General features: G+C 36.1%; 1 protein-coding gene across 2 annotated transcripts in view; it reads right to left on the reverse strand.

Moving 5' to 3' along the window:
* Nucleotides 1–23,759, reverse strand: part of COL5A2 (collagen type V alpha 2 chain) — a 402,020-nt gene that overhangs the window by 133,051 nt on the left and 245,210 nt on the right. Inside the window, exon 1 of one of the 2 annotated variants that reach the window (XM_014852913.3) lies at nucleotides 8,448–8,815. The exons of the other annotated variant lie outside the window; for it this stretch is intronic. Coding sequence (XP_014708399.1) covers nucleotides 8,448–8,544 — 97 coding nt within the window. The 5' untranslated portion in view covers nucleotides 8,545–8,815. Of the gene's footprint in view, nucleotides 1–8,447; nucleotides 8,816–23,759 lie in introns of those variants that run through there. 2 annotated transcript variants of the gene reach the window in all.

Here is a 23,759-nt window from a genome sequence, read left to right on the forward strand (position 1 = left end):
GAACAACCACAGAGAACGAAATGTGTGTGGGGGTGGGAAATAGGAGAGGGAGAGTGATGCTTCAAATCACATGGCCATAAGAAAGTCCCAAACAGAAAAAGGTCTTTGTTTCTTTTATTTTTTCCAGTAGTAACCTACACAAGGAGACAATACAATACAGCTCTTCTGGGTGACAGGGCACATGTGTATGGTGATGGATTGTAATTAGTCTTTGGGTGGTGAACATGATGTAATCTACACAGAAATCAAAATATAATGGTTTATACGTGAAATGTATATAACATTATAAACCAATATTACTGCAGTAAAAAAAAAGAAATTTTAAAAAAAGAAACAATGCAGCTTTTCTACTTGAAAAGTAAAATTTTTAAATGGGCTTAAAATATAGCCCATTTAGATATTAGATTAAAAATATTGATGTATTGTCAAAATGACCATAATAGAATAGTAGATAAAATTTGCATTTTAAGTTTTCTGCTAGACTTTAATCTTTTTGAGAGCAAAAATTGTTTCTTTATCTTTTCCATAATATCTAATATCTAATTCTCATAATCACCCAATAATCATTTATTATTATTGCTTTATTATTAAATAGTAATGGAATAATACTATCAACTATTGCTTAATGAGCTCCTACTATTTGTTTGGAGCCATACTGCTATGTAGGTAGTTTATATACATGATAGTCTTCATAATTATTTGAGGTAAATATTATCATTCTAATTTTATAGATGAAGAAACTAAGTCATAGAGAAATTAAGAAAATTGCCCAAGAACATGCAAATATAATTTGAAAAACCTGAATTTGGAATCAGTTCACTCATAGTTGAATGAATAAATAGTGGGAAAGATTTTTTAAAAAGTTCAATTGGCATATATGCATGGAATAACTATCATGTATCTAATACATAAAATAAATTGATGACGTGGAGTGGAGTCTCTGGCAAGTGCAGGTAAAGAAAGAAAAACCGTGTGTGTGCATGTGTGTGTGTAGTGGGATGTGGACACTACAAGCCAATTCCTTATTTTGAGGCAGAGCATGACAGCTGATGTGACTAAATTTCTAGAAATGGCCTAGATCATGGAGGGTCTTGTATGTCATTCTTAGGAGCTTGAACATTATTCTTTCTTCAAGTTATAGGACTTGGTTTTAAGGTAGGTAATGATATGATTAGATTTTAGTTGTACATCACAGTGGCAACAGAGAGGGTCTGTATACATGAGGGTGGGAAGTGGCCACATGGGAGGCAAGGAAATGAATTTAGATGCTATCGTAGTAATCCTGGGATAGATGATAGAGACTTGAACTGAGGCATTTGTAGTAGACAAGAAGAGGCATATTTGAGAAATATTTGGAAGGTAAATGGTGGAATTTAGCGACTGGTTGGAATTTTGCTTGAACGACCAGGTAGGATTATGTTGCCATTAACTGACATGAGAAATACACAAGAAAGATGATCTTCTCTTGGAAGGAAGATAATGAGTTGAGTTTTGGATACCTGAACTTGAAGTGGTTATGGACCATCCAGTGTGAAGCTGGGTATTCTGAAGTTCATGTAGAAGGTCAGGGTTTGAAAGAGAGATTTGAGAATTATCAGCATTTAGCTTTTAAGCAACACCCTGAGGGTGAGCAAGATTCCTAGACGATCTAGGAAGAGAATATACAGGGAGGAGCAGTGAACTAAATCCTATGAGAAAACAAACTACTAAGGGATAAAGGAGGAGAAGGAGCCCATAAAACTGAGAGGGAAAGGGCAAGCAGATGGAGGGAGAACCTTCAGAGTGTAGCCTTTCAGGAAAACTAGAGTAGTCAATGGTATCAAATAAGGGAGAAAGGCCTGGTAAGATAGCTGAAAGGGGCCCATTGGAACATCACACATTTCAGTCCTCACCTTACTAGGCCAGCTTAAGTGGAATGCAGGGGGCAAAAGTCAGAGTGCAGTGGGGTGAGTGAAGGCATGGAGGCAGAGGCCGAAAACTATACTGCTCCTTTAAAGGAACTGGGCTAATAAAAGAGAGAGGGTGGGAGCCAGGCACAGGCCCAGGGAGAGAGCTGAGCTTGTTTACAGGATAAGGGGAAAGAACCCATAGAAGAGAAGTGTTTGAAGTGTTTGGAAAAGAGAGCATGATTGATGGAGCAAGTTCTTCCAGGAGATGGAGAACAAACAAAATACAAAAGGAGAATAAATCCAGAAATTTCATCAAAACAAATTCAAATATTTGGTGAAACTCAAAAATAGAACACTAGGGTTTGTATCTATGATGACTGAAATCAGATTGTAATATCACTTTCTGTGTCTCATCTAAGTGCTCTAAAATTACCTTCAGCTAAAGTTCCCAAATGACCTTCCTAAGGGTCCCATCAGATTGGCAGGGTTGTGTACAATTTCCCCAATTTCAGGTGAGGACCTAAAGGCCTGGAGAGGTTAAAGGACTCTGTAAGTTTCAAAGCTGCTAAATAGCAGAGATGGACCAGAACCCAGGTGTTCTCCCAATGATGGTTGGACTGGGGCTTACTTTACTTACTAAAATATACAGACTACAACAAGCTACGATGCTTGTGTTGCAAGTAATGTTGCCACCAAGAATATAGTTTGTCATCATCTTGAAAATGAATTTATAATTCTGATTGAGCAGACACCCAAAAAAGAAAAGAAAAGAAAAAAAGAACTGTGAGACTGTCTTCTCCTTCCCAGATCTAAGCCTAAAAGAAGACATATAAACATTTTTGAGTGTGAACATTATACCAGAAAGCTATAAAGACAAAGTTCCATTAATTTATTAATATTGTTAACATTACTGCCTTCTCTGTAGAAGGCAACATGTGGGTAAGGAAAATCTAGTACTATTGTAATTTCCCTGATACACTGTTCCTTAGAGAATATATTCAGTATAAGATGGAACCACCTTGACTTCTTTTGAAGGCTTTAGCTTTAAACATATGAGTAAAACAAAAACACTAAGGCCACCAATGCAGTCACAACTTTAAAGCAAAATTTTCCAGATGATAGATTGCCCCATGCAAATGCCAAGAGTAGATACTCTTTTAAATATTGAATACAACAGCTCAACAGTCTTAGATGAAATACACATGAAACTTACATGGAAAGACATTTAGAGGAAAATCAAATTTTCAGTATCCTCCAAACAATCCCATCGTTTTACATAAACTTGTACAACTTATCCAAATGTATATAATAGATCAATTAATAACCAATAATTTTAGTCTTTTTCCCCTACCATTACTATATCTCTCATATGTAAATCTAAACTTTTCAACATTGTGATCTCAGAGTGAAAACACTAGTCAAAAAGTGGTTGATCCATTTTTAAACCTTTTATGAATGTCATATAAGGTTAAGTTAAATGCATAAATTATCCTTCATGTAGGAGCAAATTGTTTGATTTAAAAAGATTTCATTCTGTGGCCATAGATTAACATGACTCCAAATATTCTAAGTCTTAGATTCTCAAAACAATCCTCCTTTCTATTTTTACCTCACATCCTGCATCTTGTGCATTGCTAGAATGATCAACACAATAAATTTCAGGTCTGTGGTGACAGTGCTAAAAGTGTAAAAAGCAAGAGGTAAAAGGGAGAAAAGAGAGAAAATGGAAACTATATATTCCTCTGGAAATACATTTTAATAATGTGTACCCCTTGCACAGTAGAATGATTCACCTAAGCTGCCATGAAGAGGATTTGGGCCTTGAGTTATTTTTCCAGATATGATGGTGGATATGCAAGATTTACCTACAAACTTTAATTAGACAGCTTTATAAGTGAAATGAATAACTAGAATAGCAAGTTATTATCAAAGTCACAGTGTGTAGCCTTGGAACAAGAAGCCAACTGGTCCTCATCAAGACCAAAAGCATGTTAGGCAGAGATTTAATACAGTGGCTCACCAACATCAATCAGAATCACCTAGAGAGCTTCTCAGATCCCATCCAAACCTACTAAATCGGGATATTTGGAAAGGAGGGGAGTATAGAATCTATGTTGGTAACAAGTTCCTCAGATGGTTCTTCATGCAACCAGCTCAACATTGATCCGTGGATTGCTTACCAACTAACCTAAAGAGTCATGGTCAAAGTATACATTGTGTTTGTCAATATAAAGAATTCACTATATATATCAATCTACCAATCTACATATAGAGAGAGAGAGATACTCTTCAAACTAAAGCCTCATTTTAGTTTGGATAAAAGTTATAGATACTTCTAAATTTATCTTAAGAGAATACGGAAGCAAAGAATTGCAACCTAATATTTAAGTGCCATCCAGTGTTCTTGGCTTTGTAGTCTACTCAGAAGTGAACAATAACCAGGGTAGGTCTGGTCACTCAACTGTATTCTGAACATTGAAAGCAGAGGATCTACTCCACTGAAAATGGCTGACAGTTATGCTCACTGTGGTTGGGGCTATAATTCCCTCCTAATAGCTATTCTCCCTTTTATATCCTTCATAACATAACTCTATTCAGTAGAGTACATTGCCCATGCCACACGGCTAAAAGACATTTCATAGTGGCCCTTGTAGCTTTGTGAGACAATATGACTAATTCTGGCCAACTACAAGTAAAATGAAGTAGTATGAAGACTTAGTCTCCACTGAAAAGGGAATCACAGCCTCCATCACCCATCCTCTCGACAGATGTCTGGAAAATAAATGTAACGACTGGAGCTCCAGCCACCATCTAGGACCATAATACCAAGGACTATACCCTAGGGATATGAGAGTAGAGAGATAGAAAGAGACTGAGCCCCTGATGAGTTTGTAGAGCCAATAAGCCAGGTTTTCACTATCCAACTAAAAGCTTCTTTCATATAAGGAAAGAAACACCTTTTTGTTTGTTTGTTTAAACTACTGCATTCTGCTATATGGAGCTGAACCCAGATTAAAACATCCATTATAAAAGTTTGCATGTCTTACATGATCCAAAATATCTATTTCCACAGTAATGAGTTTAAAACAATTTATGAGTGAACAAGTATCTTAAGCTATGTATTCATATTCTCTACCTCCTTTAAAAAGATTGCCATCCAGGTTCTGTTGAGTGTTAAGCATCCACTTGTTCATAACTGTATTTTAAGGATGAGATACATGGCAGACATACATAATAAAAATGCAGAAGACCACAATATAGAAAGGACTGTGAGCCCGTCATCTCTTGATAATGAGAAGTTGGCTTGGGTCCAGGATATCAGTGTAGGGTTGCCACAAGAGGGTTGCAAATTTATGGTCCATGAGCCAAACTTGGCACTCAATTATATTGTATTTGGCTTATTCAATGCTTTCTGCAAATGTGAGTTTTGAATGCCTTAAAGTGGGCATGCATCTTCAGTTTTCCACAGGCCCATCATCCCCTGTTGATGTATAAACTCTTGCTTGCTTCACTTGTTTGTGTTACCTGCTTGGCCTCTGAAAAGCACTGACATTTATAGTCCTGGAAATAAAATGATACAGTTCCTCACCTTCCCTTCTCTCCATTGTTCCTCTGTTGTTCAAATCAGTGATTCATATCAAAAACTGTTTTCTAAGATTAAGTATGTCCACTTCTAAAAACAGGAATGCATATAGCTCACTAGCTGTTAGACTTTTATTTAGGAATATAAAAATTATTATAAATGTACTTGTATTTTCTCTTAGAAAAAATAAATGGGAAACTTTTCAAAGCACCACCCCCCACCAGAAACACATACACACAAAAAAAACTCATGAAAAGCTGATTTTGTCATCTTCATTCTGATTTTTGCTACTTAATAGTTCCAACTATTAGAGTTAGCCCAACTCCCCAACTTTCTCCTTTCAGTTCTTATGATTTAAAAAAAAAAAAAAATTCAGTTCTTAAAATTTAGTGAGAAGTAGTGATGATTTTGGCCTAAAACTTTATTTACTTCCTTTAATCTCATCATTCATAAGTATTTCTATCAGGCAGACGCTTTGCTTATGTTTTACATTTCCGATAAACAACCGCAGTCAAATAGAGGAAAACTATATCTTGAAGTCTTGAAAAGAAAAAAATAAAAGCTTGCAAATATGTACTTACATGTGATAACAGGCCTTTACATTTCCAAGCAGTGGGTGGAGGGGGGTAACAGATTTGTACACAAAGTCAGTATCACGTTATATTACTTAGTTGTAGCTAAAATTGATAACGTGTACTTGTTTTGCATGTATGTCTTAGATATTTCCTTAGTTTAAAACATTTACCTAAGTTTACTCTTCCCTAAACTTAAAATCACATGGAGTTTCAAAATTCTGACACTTTTGTTAAGCTTCTGACAAGCCTGAACAGGGGAAATAAAGTGTTGACAAGTATCCATGCAATATAACTTTAACCAAAATATGCGTGATAATTAAGTATAATACAAGTTATGTAACTCTGAATATAATAGATTTTGGAATTCTTTTCTATGTTACCTTTAATTAGGGCCATAACTACTTTCTTTTGCTACTGAAATTTATCACATATATTCTCTTAGGTTGAGTAATAAAAGAGGGATTTCTTTTTTACAATACGTATGCAAGCAATTACTCTTTTTCCCTAAAATCTGATGTTTGAAATTCCAGTTTCTGTGCTGTTTGGTTATATTGTGGGGAGAGGGGTTGGTATGGAGCTGGGCACATTTTTGCATCAAGCATCACATTCCTAACATTTATGTAAATTAGTAGTAAGGAAAATTAAACTGTGCTCACTTTTCAGAAACATCCTACAGAATAATTACAACTATTTGGGAAAATCTTTTAATGTATGCCTTATTCCACACACCTTCTGAAACACTGTTTTAGTTACATGTTCAAGTATTTCCATACTTTGTAAAAGTTACTTATTCAAATTTAAATTTAAAATATATTAACAAGGAAAGTTGTATTAAGCTTTAAATTAAAGTTGTTGGTTGTTTGTTTGCGGAGGGGATTGAACTGTTTCTTTTATAATCAGATTTTCTATTTCTATCGTAATTTTCTGTATTTTTTCTCTCCTTTCCTGACTTCTCCTTCCTGTTCAGTTGTCTTCCCCCCCCCACACACACACACACAATGCATGCTTTTCACATCACTACAAAGAAACTCCAGAGTTTTTCACTTTTATAAATTGGCTCATTTTTTAAAACATAAAAAGTAATATAAAAAGTTCCAAGATTTTAGAAAGTGCCCCCTCTATGGGACTACAGACAGATTGTTGGGTATTCATCCCAGATTCTTATTTTCACTCTTTAAATGTTTTTTAGAACTAGTGGTCTCTAAATTAGTTTTATGAACATCTTTAGAGAAAAAATACACAGAAGCAGGTACTAAAAATACATATACACGCGTACATGTGTATATGTATGTGTGCATATATATATACACACACAAAAATATATACAAAAGATAGTAACAGAAAAGTTTAATAAATGTGCTAAGTTTTAATAGCTTAAGTTTGATGTTAAACAGTTATGAAAATCTATAATGGCCTATTATGAAAGAGTACAAGTCTGTATTTGAAATCAGCCCTGGACAGTAAGAATTTAATAATCAATGGAACCAATTTAAACATTTTCTTATATACTATAGTAGCCCTGCATTTTTGCTTAACCATACCATATAACCCAACCCTAACACATGCAAATTGCATAGGGAAAAAACCTGGTAACCAGGCAAGATTTGTCTTAAATTAAAAGAAAATAAAAGACACAACACTTGTGGCTAAAGAATAATACCCATACAAACACTCCACGATAAATAAATTATATAGAAGGCATGTTGATTTCCTGCCTTTCACCATCCAAGAAGGAGCCACCACTGTCCTGATAATCAAGTCAGTAGGGTGGGAAAATACCACTGTTTAAGAAATCTGGCTTCTATCAGCCTCTGTCATGGAGAAATAAACGAGACTGTCTCTCACTAAGCAAAAGTGATTTTAAGATCGCAAACGAAAACGGAGAAGTGAAAGTCTGTAAAGAGAAAAGAATAAGAAGCCAAAGACAAAGAAAAACCAGTTATCAGAGAGCTGCAGAGGCTCTTCTAAACAAAGAATTTTATGAAGCTGCTGAAGTTCCGTACAAAAAAAGACTCCACCCTACCCAGCCTCTACGGCAACTTTTCCCTGCTCTGAAAACGCCAGCCCACAGAGCAGGGCTCTTCTCACTAAAAGCGCCTTTAGTGCTTCGTTTTAAGCACTCTTCTTTTCTTTTAAACTTCCCACTCTCCACATTCAGGCAAAAGGACTTATCCTAGGCTTTCCCAGAAATATTCAGCACTGTACTCTTTCCAACGACAGATGTAGAAGCTACGGAATTACAAACATCCCGATTGTCTTCCGAGCCCTTTCCAGGTGCTGTCAGCCCCCTTCTCAACTTCAAACCAGAACCTCCTCTTCACGCTCTTCCTGAGCTTAACATTCCACCTATTTCCCAAACCGTGCAATAAACACCACAAGCAAAGCAAACGGCTAACTCACCATCCTCGCCTTCTTCCTGGGCTTTTATTGAGACAAATTGCCCTAATAAAACAGTCAGAATGAGGAGAGGTCTTGCTTCCACCCAGTTTGCCATCATGTCTAAATATTAGACATGTGGGTCCTCCTGGGAGTGAAAAGTAGCTTCTAAGATTATTGTAGCACCATGAAGTCAGCTGCGGGCTCTTCTTTCAGCACCAGCCCCAGGGCAGCCTCTGCAAACCCCCTTTTTCAGCACCGGCTCCAGCACAGTCTGCGAAAACTTTTTTCAAGTGATGCAGCTTTAAATAGGAAGAATGCTGCCTCCACTTCTTTTCCTGCCCCTTTTCAGCTTGTTCAGGCTCATAACCATCCAGTGTCTGCCAAGCAACGGTCTGATTGATGGTAAACAACCAAATCAGAACACGCGCCTCTGTGCCTTGAACTATCCCTCTTTCATTTACGTTTTAAACATAAATGGGGCTTAATCACAGAAAGAAACGTTTATTTCTCTTTCCTTTCTTTTTTTCAAAGAAAGGCTGTTAGAAGGAAACAGTCTTATTCTCTCCCTCCTCCTTAACCCTTCCTCTAGACACACACCCCTTAACTTTTTCCCTATAAACCGAAAAAGACATTAGGGACGAAATACAGCCTTTTCACCTAGTTTTGGCATGTAGATAATTCACAACTCTTGTCCACCTTAAACTTTCAAAGGATCACATTTTAACCCTTTCTTTTCACTAAAGAGGAAGTATTCTTGCCCCCTTGCCAGACTGTTTCTTTTCCCAGATTCTGAAAGGAGACTATTAAAACCGTGCCCAGGTAAAGTCCAGGTGAAGAAACTGTTTTGGACAGATAAATTTGTGATGCATCATACTCTGAATTAATATTCTCTCCTTATCTCTCCATCTCTCTTGTTTAGGGGGACACATCTGCAGGTCCCTCTTGTCCTAGAGAGTATTCTAATGTGGAAAAACAGTCTACTGTGCCAGTGCAGAGGAATGGGAAGTACACTGCCCTTGGCTGCAGAAAGCCTCACTTCAAATATCAGATCTGCCACTCTCCAATTTCGTAAACACAAAGTCCTCTATCACTGTGCACTCCAATTTTCTCATCTGAGTAAAGGGCTTTGCCCTGACCAATGTACAGGGCTTAGTGACACTAAAATGAGTAATGTATTATTAACTCAGCTCCAAATTGCAAAGAGCCACATAAAAGTAGAAGGTGGTGTTATTATCTCTAAACTAGCTTTTGGGGGAATATGGTGGTCCCAGTTGCACACGCCATTTAAGAGCAATATTCATGACGTTTTGCGCCACACTAATGTTCTACACAATGTAATACATTTGCTACCTTGAGTCCCCCTAGAATCAGAATGGCTGTTCTATACAATAGAGGTGAGTCAACTGTTTATAGTTACTCTGCAGTGATCACGTACTCTGCACTGGGCTAAGCACTGGAGGGAGAGGATGACAAAAAAGTAGTCAAAGTCATGCCCATTGCCTTCAAGGAACACATGTAGATGCTAAGAAAATACATTTACATGAAATAAAGAAACATAAGCCAGAGCATATAAATATGTGTGACGTGCACTAAGCCCAGCAGAAGTACAGAAAAATGAAGAGATGATAGGGTGAGATTAGCTAAATAATTCATTATTACCGCTTTTCTTAACACAAGAAATCCAAAAACCATTGAATTTTAGCTTTGGAGCTAGACTCTCGGGAGAAGTATTCCAGAGGAGGTCAGCTTTCCAAGCAGCTCTAACCCTGTACCTTTCAATTTAACGTTGCACTTAGACATGTCTCATTTCAATTACTTCTGTCACCACAACTCTGATCCTGAGGGGTGTCCTGCTCCCACTTAAATGAATGGGGTGAGTAAGGACTAAATATTACCCTACTGCCAATACATTCTAGAATATCTGAGAGAGGCCAGTCCTTGAAAAACACCTTGCTAAATATTCATAAGGAATAGCAGGAAAATAAATGTACAGAAAAAAATTTAACTATTTTATGGGCTGCCAGTTCTATTCTCCCATGAGACCACTTTAGACACTAACAGCCCAATACCAAGCCTTGGCACAATTTTCAGGCACCTTGTGTCAAATCCTAACTGAAGCGCAGAGACAAAAAACATCTATGGAGGATCTGCAACTCGCAGAAAGTGTACTAGATGCTGAGGGTACAAAGATGATAAGATAAAATCACAGGACTTGTAGCAGAATCGGTGTATGTAAACATGCAGTGCTTGCTCAGACCAGTATCTTAGAATCTGTTATTAGAACAGTTATTATTAGCTTATCAACAGTTATTTTAAATTTAACTGTAAACACAGCCTTTCCAAGAAAGATTAAAAACACAATGTAACCTGTCACATTTCCCTCAGGTTTCAGCATCCTCTTCCCAGCATACCAAAAGCACGCGGTATGATGGGGCCATAGCAAATATTTTCAGAATTGCTGAGATAAATTAGCATTCTCTCTTGTCCTTTGGAGCTTTGTGACTGGGCTTTTCTACTGTATTTGGCTTTGGAATCCTACATTACAATTTGGAAAAGAGTAAAATGTACAGAAGGTGTTGGCCAGGTGTATCTGTTTAATACACGTGGCTGAATTCAGGATAGAGGGCTTGACCATTTCTTAGTTCTTGAAGAACTGATTCTAGGCATCTGTGCTTCAGTGAGGAGCTCAGAAACCTGTTGCAATTCCAATGTAGCCAAACCCAAGTGTTCATATTATAATAATACGTACACAGTGGGTGAATTTTTATCAATTCAATTTTTTCACAGCAACCCTAAAAGGTATTTTTTATTTTTTATTTTTCTGTAGTCATATATAAGGGATTTGGTTCAAAGAAGTTTACCTGCTCCAGTTTGCTCTGCTAACAAATGGTAGATTTAGGATTCTATTTCAGAGATGTCTGCCTCCACAGTGAGTGTCCTCACTGCCTCCTAGCTCTTAGATCTACCCGACACCAACACTTGCAGCCTCGGGAGAAAAGGGGTGTCAGCACCCTGCAGAGTTGATCCTTCCTGTCTCCTTATCCCTTCCCCTCACATCTCCTTCATGACATTACTCTGTCAATACCCTCCTCTCTTTCCTCAGAACAGAAACACAAAACAAAGGTTTCTCTTAACTCCCCACCTTCTAGTCTTTTTGTCCTTCCGCTCCTTCACCTCCCTCTTATACTTGACCCTGTGCACAGGATAGCATCACCGGCACTGCAGGAGACATCAGTACCCCTTTGTTGATAAACCCAAAGGTCTTTCTTCTTTCCTCCTCATAGTGTTTGGTACGCTAGCAACTCCCTTCTTACTGAAATTCTTGCCTCTCATGGCTTCCCGGTCCCACATAGTCCTCTTACACCCTTGCTCTTCTGGTCAAACTTCCTTTACTAATTTTTCTCCGAAAGTTATTGTGCTGTCCAGTGTTGTACTATCAGCTCTTTTCTCTCCTTGCCCATTATCTTGAACTATATTAACTATTAGGTCTTTTGATTTTATTTCTATTTACATGCTAATGACCTCCAGTCCAGGCTTCCCTCCTGAGCTGCAGACCTGTATTTCCAAGTGCCTGCATTAAATCTCCTCTGGACAAGGCTGCAAAATTCACACTCAGAAATGAAACCATTATCTCCCATTGTTCTTTATATCAAGTAACACTGCCACTGTTATCCTACTCCTAAAGATCAGAAACCTAGGAAGACACTTCCTTCTCCCTCAGCTCACATCCAATTGGTCAGAGTCTTGTTGCCTTTGTTATGTTTCTCTTTACTCCCAAGTACTTATAAGATATAGTAACACGATATTTTAAAATAATAATAATAATAAAATAATAATGATATTAATCAGGAAGAGGAGGAGAAGAAGAAGAGGAAAATGACTACTTCTTGATTCCCATCTCCTCTGCTTTCCTCTTCTGGCTACAGCCATTGCAAACATAGATTTTCCCAGACACATATGCAGTTTCACACCTCAGCATTTTACTCAGGCTCTGACCTTTGCCTGAAGTAACCACCTTCCTGGTCTAATTCATTCACTTATTCAACAAATATTTGCTGAGAGTCTATTATTTGCCGGGTTCTACTCAAGGCACTGAGGATATAGTTGTGGACAACACAGACGAGGTCCCTGATGCTATGGAGTTTACAACCTTGAGTGGAAAGACAGCAATAAATAAGTGAGCAAATATGCAAACAAGGTTATTCCAGACAGTGATATGCCCCGAAGGAATAAACAGCGTGCTGTTTTACAATTGCTCAGGAGTGGGGTGTTGGTATGCTAAGATAGGACCATCAGGGTAGACTCATTTAAGAAAGTAACAGTGAATCTGACACCTAACATTTGAAAAAGATCTATCCCTGGAGAACTGTGGGGAAAAAGGGCATTCAAAGCAGAGGGAACAGCAAATGTGAGTGGCCTGGAATTTTCTATGGCTGCCATAAAAGTTACCACAAACTTAGTGGCTTACAACAACATAAATGTATTATCTTACAGTTGTATAGGTCAGGAGTCTGGGTCTCTTTGGGCTAAAATCAAGGTGTCAGCAAGTCTGCATTCCTTTAGATGTTCTAGGGGAGAATCCATTTCCTTGCCTTCTCGAGCTTCTAGAGGTCACCCACATTCTCATGGCCTCTTCCTCTGTCTTCAAAGCCAGCAACATAGCATCACTCTGACACTGGTTCTGTGGTCACATCTCTTTCTCTGACCACAGCCAGGAAGGGTTCTCTGCTCTTAAAGACACATGTAACTGCACTGAGTTCACCTGGATAATCCAGGATAATTTCCCTCATCTCAAGATCCTTAATCATATCTGCAAAGTCCTTTTTAATACACAAGGTAACATATTCACAGGTTCTGGAGATTAGGACAAGGACATCTTTGGGAGGCCATTATTCCTCCTCTCAAAGATAAGAATAAACTTTGGGTGTGCAAGAGTAGTAAGAAAGCCATACAGCTAGCCTGGTCTGATATCAGGTGGAGACGTGGCCTATCATTAAAGTCTTGTAGGTCATAGGGAGGAGTTTGGATTTTTTCCTAAATGCAATGAGAATCTAATAAAGAGTTTTTAAACAGCGGAATGACAGACTATAATGTACTGATTTTTTAGAACTCTGAATGCGTTGTGAGAAATGTATTATAGCAAGACAAGGATGGAAGTGAGGACACCAATTAGGAAGTGCTTTTAGTCCAAATGAGAGATGATGGTGGCTTGGCCTAGGAAAGTACAGTAGAAATAGAAAGAAGCAGAGGGATTCAGGATGTATTTTAGAAATAAAATTACTGATGAAATATGAGAAGTTAGATGAAGGGACAAATTGCAGATAGCTCTGCCAGCTAAACGGATGACAGAGCCAGCAAAGCTCAAGTATTGCTCCCGGGCAAACCACTCTGCTCCTTCATAGAAGAGACCAACAAGTTTTGTGCAGATCTCTCTAATATCACACTATATTTACAGTCTGTCTCCTCTGCCACCTTGGAAGCTCTCTGAGATTATGGACACTGTTGGGTTATTTATATTTGCCCCAAAGTTATTTGTTGAACACATATTGTTTGGTAGAGTCAGTAGAACTTGATGAGTGAAATGGCGTAACAGAAGTAGCAGTGAGCATAAAGAAAAATTATTCTAAAATGTCAACCCCAGAGGACTAGGAAAATGATGGTCCTAGTGAAAGAAATATCTAAGCAAGGAAGAGAAACTGGTAATAGAGTAGAAGAAGAGCACATAACTGATTAGGTGCATCTCTCCGCATATGTGTTATGAAATAGCATAACCATCATTTTTGAACAGAAAACCAGACCGCTTATTGTGAATATACTCTCTTTTCGGCCAAAAGCCACTGTGAAAATAATAACCATAAAATAATATTAATAATAATGGTAATAATGGCTAGAATGTATTAGGTACTTACTATGTGTCAAATACGATGTAAGCACTTTATATGTATGTATTAATCCTCAAATCAATGCTTTGGGATGAGTGCTATTATTTTCCCTATCTTACAGATGAAGAAAGGAAATTGAGGCTCACAGAAGCTAAATAACCTATATTAAGTCACACATCAAGAAATGACTAGATCCAGATTTGGAACTCTGGCTGCACAATATTTTCTCTTAACATGGAGTTTAGGTTCAAAGAAATTATATGATGTTTATTTCCTTAACTTAAAGACCACCACTGATTTTTTTTTAAACAAATGACAATACTGGGAGAAACCATCAAAATATCTTTAGCATAATATCTTTTCAAGTAGACAAAAATATGAATAAATGAATTTAATTATAAATGCTATCTATATCCAAACTTTATAAATATAGGTTATCTATATCTGACTAGTTATACTAAAAATATATCTTTTTACATTTAGGCATAATTAGAAATATTTTCTTTTTTGTATTAGAAATTTTTAACTTCTTAAAATATGAACTTTCATTTTAATCTGGATATTTATATTTTAGCATGTCATATTTTGAGAAAAGTTTTCAATTTTTCCATTTAAAAAAAATATTGTCTTATCTCCCAGAGCTATAAACAGTCACATTTAGAAGTTATGGAAAGTCCTGTGAGCCAAAATCATAAATGATCTGATAAATAATGTTGGCTTGTGTAGCACCCTACTCTTTACATACATTGTACATACTTTATATGTTTAAGTGCACACATGCTTAAGACTCTCAATAACCCAGTAAAATAATATGGGCAGGATGATCATCCCCATTTATATCAGGATTCAGACAGATTAAGTGACTTTTCAGAAGTCACACCATGCAAATGATGGTCTCAAAAATAGGTTTCCAAGCTCTAGCACTCTATCCATTGTACCTCATGATGAAACTGTAATTCAAATTTTACTAACTAGGAAGGTAGAATCAAAAGAGTCTGCACACTGGGGATCTAACACACACCATGGTGACCACAGTTAATAATAATGTTTTGTACACTTGAAATTTGCTAAGACAGTAGGTCTTAAGTGTTCTCACCACACACACACAAAAGGTAACTATGAGAGGTGATGGATGTGTTAATTAACTTGATTGAAGTTATCATTTCACAGTGTATACATGTATCAAACCATCACGTTGTACACCTTAAATATATATACAATTTTATTTATCAATTATACCTCAATAAAGCTGGAAAAAAGCTAAAATGATAATAATAATGATAAAATCTGCAGAACCATAGTGGTTATGAGCACAGACTCTGAAGCCAGACTGAGAGCCCAAATCCTGGCCCCACCACTTACCAGCTGGGTGACTATGAAAAAATTGCGTGTCTTCCCTGCAGCTGAGTTTCCTTGTCTGCAAAATGAGAATAACAATACAGCCTACCTCACTGGGTTGTGATGAGAATTAAATGAGTTGCTATTTGTAAAGCTCTTAGACAATGTCTGGCATAAAGGTAATATTATATAAGTGCTGATTAAATAAAAATAAGTAACTGTGTTAATGCTTCTTTTAAAAACATTTAATTTATCGTCAGTTTAAAATTAAACTATTATAATTTACTTAAAGATCAAAACCCAAAGTAACTAGAAGGAAGTTTAATTACCCACACAGGGTGCTCCATTCATTTCTTTGATTCTTTCTTTTTTCTATTATATTTGCTATCTTTAAATAGAGCAAAATTCACCTTTTTAGGAATGACACTTCTTTGAGTTTTGACAAATGTATACAAACATTGACCACCATCACAATCTAGAGGATATTTTCTTCACCCCAGAGTTCCTCCTTTTGGAGTCAAATCTTCTCTTCTCACCCCTACCTCTGGCACCATTGGTCTGATTTCTGTTCCTATAGCTTTGCCTTTCCAGAATGTTATATAAATGGAATCACACAGTATGTAGCCTTTTGTGTCTGGTCCTGAGATTTATCCATGCTGATGCACGTATCAGCAGTTCATTCCTTTTTTATAAACTTCAACATTTACATGTTTTTATTTATTCCCTCGTTCTTAGCAATTAATCCATTGTTTATTTCAGCCAAATAAATCCTGAAACATAGATGATTGTTTGTATTGGAATAGACAATTCTCTGTAGCTAAAATGAGAGCCTATGAGTCAGGGCTTCCCCTGAGGGAAACATTTTAGATGGCAGGACTAGGTACAGGCTACAAAGGGGAAATTGTCCAGAAACTCAATAACACCAAAGGCCATTTATACCAAATGAGCTTGCTATGTTCCATATACTGCTTTTAACAAAATTAAAGAGTCTAAGAGTCTCAAGCTGTTTCTCCACAAAATGAGGAATCATTCAGCCCATCAGACACTGAGTTCTTACATTGTTCAATGGACAATTACGTGGTGGCCAGAGGTCTGGGAAATGTGTCCTTAGAATGAAGATGGCAGTAGAGGGCAAGGAAATCAATATCATATATTTTACCACATTTCACAAGGCCATCAGTACTTTATTTAATATCTGAAATTTTCCTGTGTATTAGGGCAAACTATGCCATCAGCCCCTTTGGTAACTTCAGTTCTGTTTTGCAGAGCTATGGAATTCTCTGCCTTTGAGAGGAGATTCAAGAAGGTTTTGTAAATTGGCTCTTTAGAAAGGATAGCATTTTTTATAAACTTGTCATTTTAAGTGTCATTTATGTTGTAATTTTGTTTTACATTTCATATTTGTGTCCAGTGTTTGAATAAAAATAATTACACCCATTATCAGTATGTCAGAAGATTCAATAGCAATTTTTAAAAATGCTTTTTTAGACAATCTATGAGTAATAAAATGATTCATCTCTATCTCCCTCTCCCAAATGTAGGTATATCAAATGAGAAATTGCCGGCAGTGGTCAAATCTTCATTATGGCTGAAAAGTAGAAATTTCTGCTCACAATTCCTACTATCATAATTCTTTATAAGTACTTTAATAATCATTAAGAAGCTAAAATGACATTATTGTTTGAAAAATATATGACATATTTGGATTATAATTCTTATTTAAATACCTTCAAGTAATCAATGAGTTCACTTCAGTATAAATATAGAACTATGAATTAAGATAAGCTCTGACCACAGTAATTGAAGTCTTAATTAAGTATTAAAATTAGTCACCATGTAGGCAAGTATTCCAATGTTCTAAACACCACAAGGACCCTTTGGCTCATTGATTATACTGCTTAGAAATCAGGAGCATTCTGTACATTTAGCTCATATTGCCCTAATTACTATTTAATTATAGCATGTAGATATCCACACACAAATACACATACATACAAAAAAAGCTGATGAAAGAGCAATTCATGAACTTGATTTTGAGTATGTTCTTATTGAACCCACATAAATCTGAGTTCTCCTTGACATCCAAGGATAAGAAAACAAAGCCTCCTGTGATCGCTTACTACAAAAAAGTGGTTACTATTCCAACCACATCGAAAATACTAATACAGGTTTCAGAAACTCACCAGTTGGAGTTGCAGTATTTTAATATTTTTTCAAGTATATGAGTGATATCATCTCATGAGATTTGGAGGAGCACATGGATCTCATTTTCTTGTTTTACAGAGACTTACTTTTGCTTTCTCTGGAATAATTGCAATCATAAGATATTATTGGATGAATGAGATTTTATAAATGTGCCTTGTCTTCCCTTTCAGCATCATCTCTACTTCCATGATTTTGGAATGAGAGCAATCTGGAAAATTGTTCCTAGAACATCTGAAATCTCTTTCCCATAAATATAATACATAGCTAAAACAAGTAAGAGATACTTAGGATGTCTGGCAGTTTCTCTCCCTATTAACATAACTAAAAGCAAATTTATACACATTAATTTGTAGGAAGAGACCCTTTATTAATCCACGTCTTGTAGTCAATCTCTAAGGCCCATCAGTGGGCTCTAGAAGCCACGATGTACTTTTTACTAAATTTATTCTAGATTCTGCTCAATTTTTATGAATCTGTTAAAAACTCTCCAGATTACTTCAGTTATTTGGGACACAGAAATTATCAGTCACTGGAAGAATTAAGAATGACTGTGCTACTAAAGCATGAGCATCGGCCACCACATCCTCATTTCAAAAGTGCCTTGCTCATCCTAATGTGGCCTTCCCACCTACTTAAGGAAGAGGTGGTTCTGGTTTCAAAAGTTGCACGCAATTCAATATAATGCACATCTGTTGAGAGAGAACTTTGAGGATGCAAACATATATAGGACATAGTCCTGGCATTCTAAAGGCTTTCCTGGTTTGGTGGTAATAAACACAAGCTCAGATATCTTTAATCCACATAATACTGGAATAAGTTCTATTATAGAAGTGCATAGAACAGTTGAAGAACAGGGTAGGGTAAAAGGGCTTAGAGTCACAAGGAATCTAGAAAGAGCTTATGGAGGTGGTGGAATTTAAGCAGAGCTTCAAAGAATGAATAGCATTCCAACAAAGAGGAGCTGGAGGGAGGTTAGAGAAGACAGAGGAAACATTCAAGTGACTTAAAGAAATTGTTAGTAGCATAGCAAAGTTAAATCATAGGCCACTCAACACTACAAAGTAGAGGGAAAAATCTTAATATTTTAATTAATATTAATACTTAAAAAATTAATACTTGAAAATGTGTTAAGCAACATTTAATATTTTAAAAGCATGAAGTATTTTCAGTAAAGGAGATAGGAAAAGGAGCCAGGAAATATTTAAAAGCCAACTGCAATAAATCCCAACTTTAACAATACCTTCATCTTTTAGCCGACTAGTCAGTATTTCAAGAAAATATCTATGTTACTTATTATATTTCAGAGTTCTATGATTTTCTAATGATTTCCCCAGTAATAAACAATAACAAAATAATAACAAACTAATAAACTACTGAAGTGGATTCTCCAAAACCCTCTGTCATTAGAGAGGCACAGAAAGACATCAATAATATCCCTCACATCTTTACTCTTGTAGGAAAAAAATGCATTTTTAATACTCTGCATGGTTTTGTTTCTTGTAGAACCACACCCATATTTTGCTTCCAAAAGAAGACATAACTCAAGAAAAAATGTGCATGAATCAGTAACCATACATAGATTTGAATTCTGTTTGTCACACAGCAACCTCATCTCATCTTCTAAGCTCACTCCAAATTGGTTTTTCAGCAGCCTGAGTCAACACAGCAGAGAGAAGTAGAAAACACACATCTGTGGGTCCCTCTCTTATCTACTCTGTGAGTGTTACGAGTCTTATAAAGTATTTAGAAAGATAAACACAGCTCCAAATTCCAAATCCTGAAGAAAGAAAATGAGTAGCTAGTATAATCAAGGTAATTTTAGGTTAAAAAAAAGAAAGGAAACTAACAAAAATTCATCTTGTGTCTTTAAGAACTTGACGTGTGATATTTCTGAAAGAATTGTAGTACAGAATATTATCTCTGGTAGTACAGGGCCATGGAAACATGAGCTCTGGTCCTGGGACAGCCTCTGACTAGTCTCTTGACCTGAGGAGGGCCCCATACATCATCAGAGCCCAATTCCTTGTTTGCATAATGAAAGTCCATTCATATTTCCAAGTATTGTTGCAGGAACTATTCATGAATGAGTTTCATAAAATCTAAAAATTAATAAAATATAACCTACCATTCTTCTTATTACTACATTTAAGGGATGATTAAATACAAACAGTCTCTTTGAGAAGAACCCTATTCAGCTCTTTGCTTGATAATGGACAGTGTGAGATCCTGAAGTTATTTGTAGCCATTAAAAGTGTATCAATGGGTCAAAGAACAAGACAAGTAAGAATGCAGCGCTCCCTGGTCTGGCAGGCTTCCCTTCAGACCGCCGAAATTCAGAAAGAACTCCCAACTAGAGCGTTGGTTTAAAAGGATGAACTAAGAGGAGAGTCAGAGTTAGGAGAGAAAGGATAGGAAAGAATAATAAAGGAGACAGTCTGATATCCTCTTGTAAAAAATAGATTTTCCATTTGCTTAAAAGGAACGTACAGAATTGAAATATTATTCCTTTACCATCTATGACTCTCAGAGCTTCATACATAACTACTATAAAAGGTCTTATTTGATTAAATAGAGAAAATACAAAAATGACATGTGTTGTATCCCAAGCCTTTGTTTTGTTACTGCAAAGGACTTTCACAACAACACCCCACTGAATTTTCTCATCTGCAGGGTAGGATACAAACCTCATTTTATAGATAATTAACAATTAGTTCAGCAGGCTTAAATGACATGCAAAAATTACACAACTAGTAAATAAATCAGTTGGACTCAAATCCAGATCTGACTTCCAGTTCCTCCTCTACTTCAGAGGAAGGGCTAAGCACTCCTGGGTGCTCTCAAGATCTTCTTTTGAGGGCGTGGGGGCGAGTCTGCGAGGATTTCTCTTTTCCAAGTACATATCTGCATGAGGCCAGATTTTTTCCATATATTTTAACCATAACAACATATGGCAACAGATTGAAAACAGATGCAAATATGAGAATCCTTCTGTATTTCATTAAGCCAGATATTAAAGAGATTTGCAAAAATGTAAAATAACGCCATTCTTCTCATTAAGTTTTTGTTTTGGTTAATATAGTTATTTTCATAAAAATACATTACTTATGTTAGCACAAAATAGGTATATATTATTGTTATTTTAAATGAATCAATAAGTCTAAAAAAATTTTCTCAGTTTTAATTTCTAAAATGGTAAATATCAATAGGTAAACCTACTAAATGTTATTCGAGGTCATCAATACTTACAAAAGTGCAAAGGGCTCCTGAGATCAAATCAAAAATTTAAGAAACATTATTCTACACCATCATCCAAGCATGTCCATTTCTCTTTTACATTTTTAACATAGTATTTAATTTTCAAGTTTACAAAAGTAGCACATGCTTTTCTCCCCACCCCTAGAGAAGGGAAAATGCAGAAAATAATTTCACTAATAAACCCTGATAAAATCATTGTTAGCATTTACAACATTTATTTCTCTTCAAAAATTTCTTCATTTGATAATATGTTTTACATATACTCTCTTGCTTGATGTACTGCTTTTTGTCCAGTTAACACTATGAAACAAGCATTTAATTGCATGGTACTAAAAATTCTATGAACAGCTTTTTTAATGACTACATAATATTCTATCATATGTCCAACCTAGAGCTATTTAGCCATTCTCTATTGCCAGATACTTAAGATGTCCCCCAATTCACAATATTATAAATAAAGGATGGTGGAGAGAGTTCCTGGAAAGATTCTCGAAGTTTCTGTATGGTAGATGAAGGCACCTGGAGGCACCATGTGCTCTGTTGTGGTTAGGGAAGGATATGTCAAAGCTATTGAATTGGCTTAAAAAGAACGTTTATTTAGGTTTACTTATTTAGTTAACTAATGATGTTTAAACTGACATCCAAACGACAAAAAGCAGCCAGCCATGAGAATTTCCAGGGGAAGAAAACTCCAGCAAAAGCGCATATTAATGCATTAAGAGAGGATCAGTTTGATATATTTAAGGAATAGAGACTACCACTACGTCCAGATACTTCAGATTACCGTGTTTCTCTTACATGTCAGAAATTTCTCATAGGCCCTTGTTGTTTTTTTATTCCTCTACCTTAACCTTTAATAAGATACATATTTAGATCTAAGAGTATGTTACTTCTACCTGGAAGAAGTGTATATTATTCTTTCCTGCTGATTTTTCACATGGAGACTGGGAAGATGAATATATAAAGTATATATTGTCTTTATGTAATAAGTATAAAAATATAGATATAAAGATAATGAATGGGTTTAAAAATATAGAATCTAGTCTGGCAGTCATTCCTCTTTTGCAGTACTGCTGGAGTGAATCCCTTACCACCACTCTGTGATTATTTGACTATGAGCAAAGACCTTATGAATATGAAACAGTATGATGTTCACCTTTAACTGGATGAGATATGAATAGAAAAAGAGGAAACGTGGTAAGAAGTACCACTTTTTGGGGAAATCCAGTGGTAAATGAAAGGCAGGTTATAAGGTTTGCTAGGAATATGGGAGAGACAAGAAAAAGTTTAATTCGTTGGTTTGTCCACACATGGGAGGCATATACTGACCAGAGACATTTATCAGACACCTTCATTAATGATATGCCTGAGAAGTCAACTTAATCATCCAAAAATTGCTTTCATAATAGTAGATGGAAAGAAAATTAAAGGTCTGAAAATCAACCCCTTCCCTGCCCTTTTAGAACATATATAAGTTGCCATTTTGAGGGATATAGATAAATAACAATAAGAAGTAATCATTAGAAGTGGTGGTCAACATCAGGCCATTTATTTCTCAAGTTGAGAGAGAAACTAAATTTTTTTTTCAGCAATAGTCAGTTTTTTAGATCCCAAGTTGGCAAGCAAGAGAAAGTTGGTGATTTTTATTTTCAGAGTAATTCTACTCTAATTTGTAATTTATTCATCAACTACTTTATCTGTGTATTCACTCATTCAACCACGTTAACATTTTCCCTTCTCTAAAATCCTATATATATATTAAACTGAATTGTTTATTCCTCACATGGCATAAGCTGATGTGTACTATTATTTATGCCTTCCCATAATTTTATCTCTTCAGTAGACTATAGCTCAAGAGAAAGAATCAACACTAATTCTTTTTGTAACATTTTGTGAGCTGGATTCCCATAAATTGAATTGTTGGGTGGGCTCATGATCAAAAAGCAAGATTCGGCACTTTATTAATTCTATTCTTATTTAGAAAGATTTACATAACCCACATATAAGTAGTCATTAAAAACTTAAACATAAAATTATCTGATTATTGCAAGCAAGAAGGATGAACCATGGGACAATGCTATAACTAACTACAGAGTAAGATTTACTAAGGTAACATTTACTCCCCAGTCTTTTCTCTTCTCATTAAAATCTGGAACAGCCCACAAAGCTATATTTGTTAGTTTTGAGTTCATCAAATCACAAAGCTGTAGAGTGGCTAATAAAAAGTATATATATATATGTAGTCAGAACCCTAAAGATTCAGTTGATAAAGCCTGTACAGTTTGAAGTCTAAATTTTGTACAAATATAGCTATACAGAATTTTCTACAATTAGAATATTTGTCCTGATAAAATAAATTCCCAAAGGAAGCAACAGATGCACTTGGTTATTCTCCTTTTGCCCCATCAGGTTCATTCTCCATCCTTCTTTGCACATATCTTTGCCCCCAAGAGATTAACGTTTACAGGTTGCATCAATAGACACTCTTGTTCTCTGGCTTTTTGTTATGATTTGGCCACTGGGAAGCACAGGGGATTGGAAATCTGGAAAAGAATGAGGTCAGAGTATTTATTCCGCTGGTCCCCTTCTACCAGACTGTGGTTAGAGAATGGCTGCATTCCTGTGGGGTAGTTTTTCCTACAGCAACATCTCT

Source organism: Equus asinus, chromosome 4 (assembly GCF_041296235.1).
Source record: "Equus asinus isolate D_3611 breed Donkey chromosome 4, EquAss-T2T_v2, whole genome shotgun sequence".
Classification (NCBI taxonomy): domain Eukaryota; kingdom Metazoa; phylum Chordata; class Mammalia; order Perissodactyla; family Equidae; genus Equus; species Equus asinus.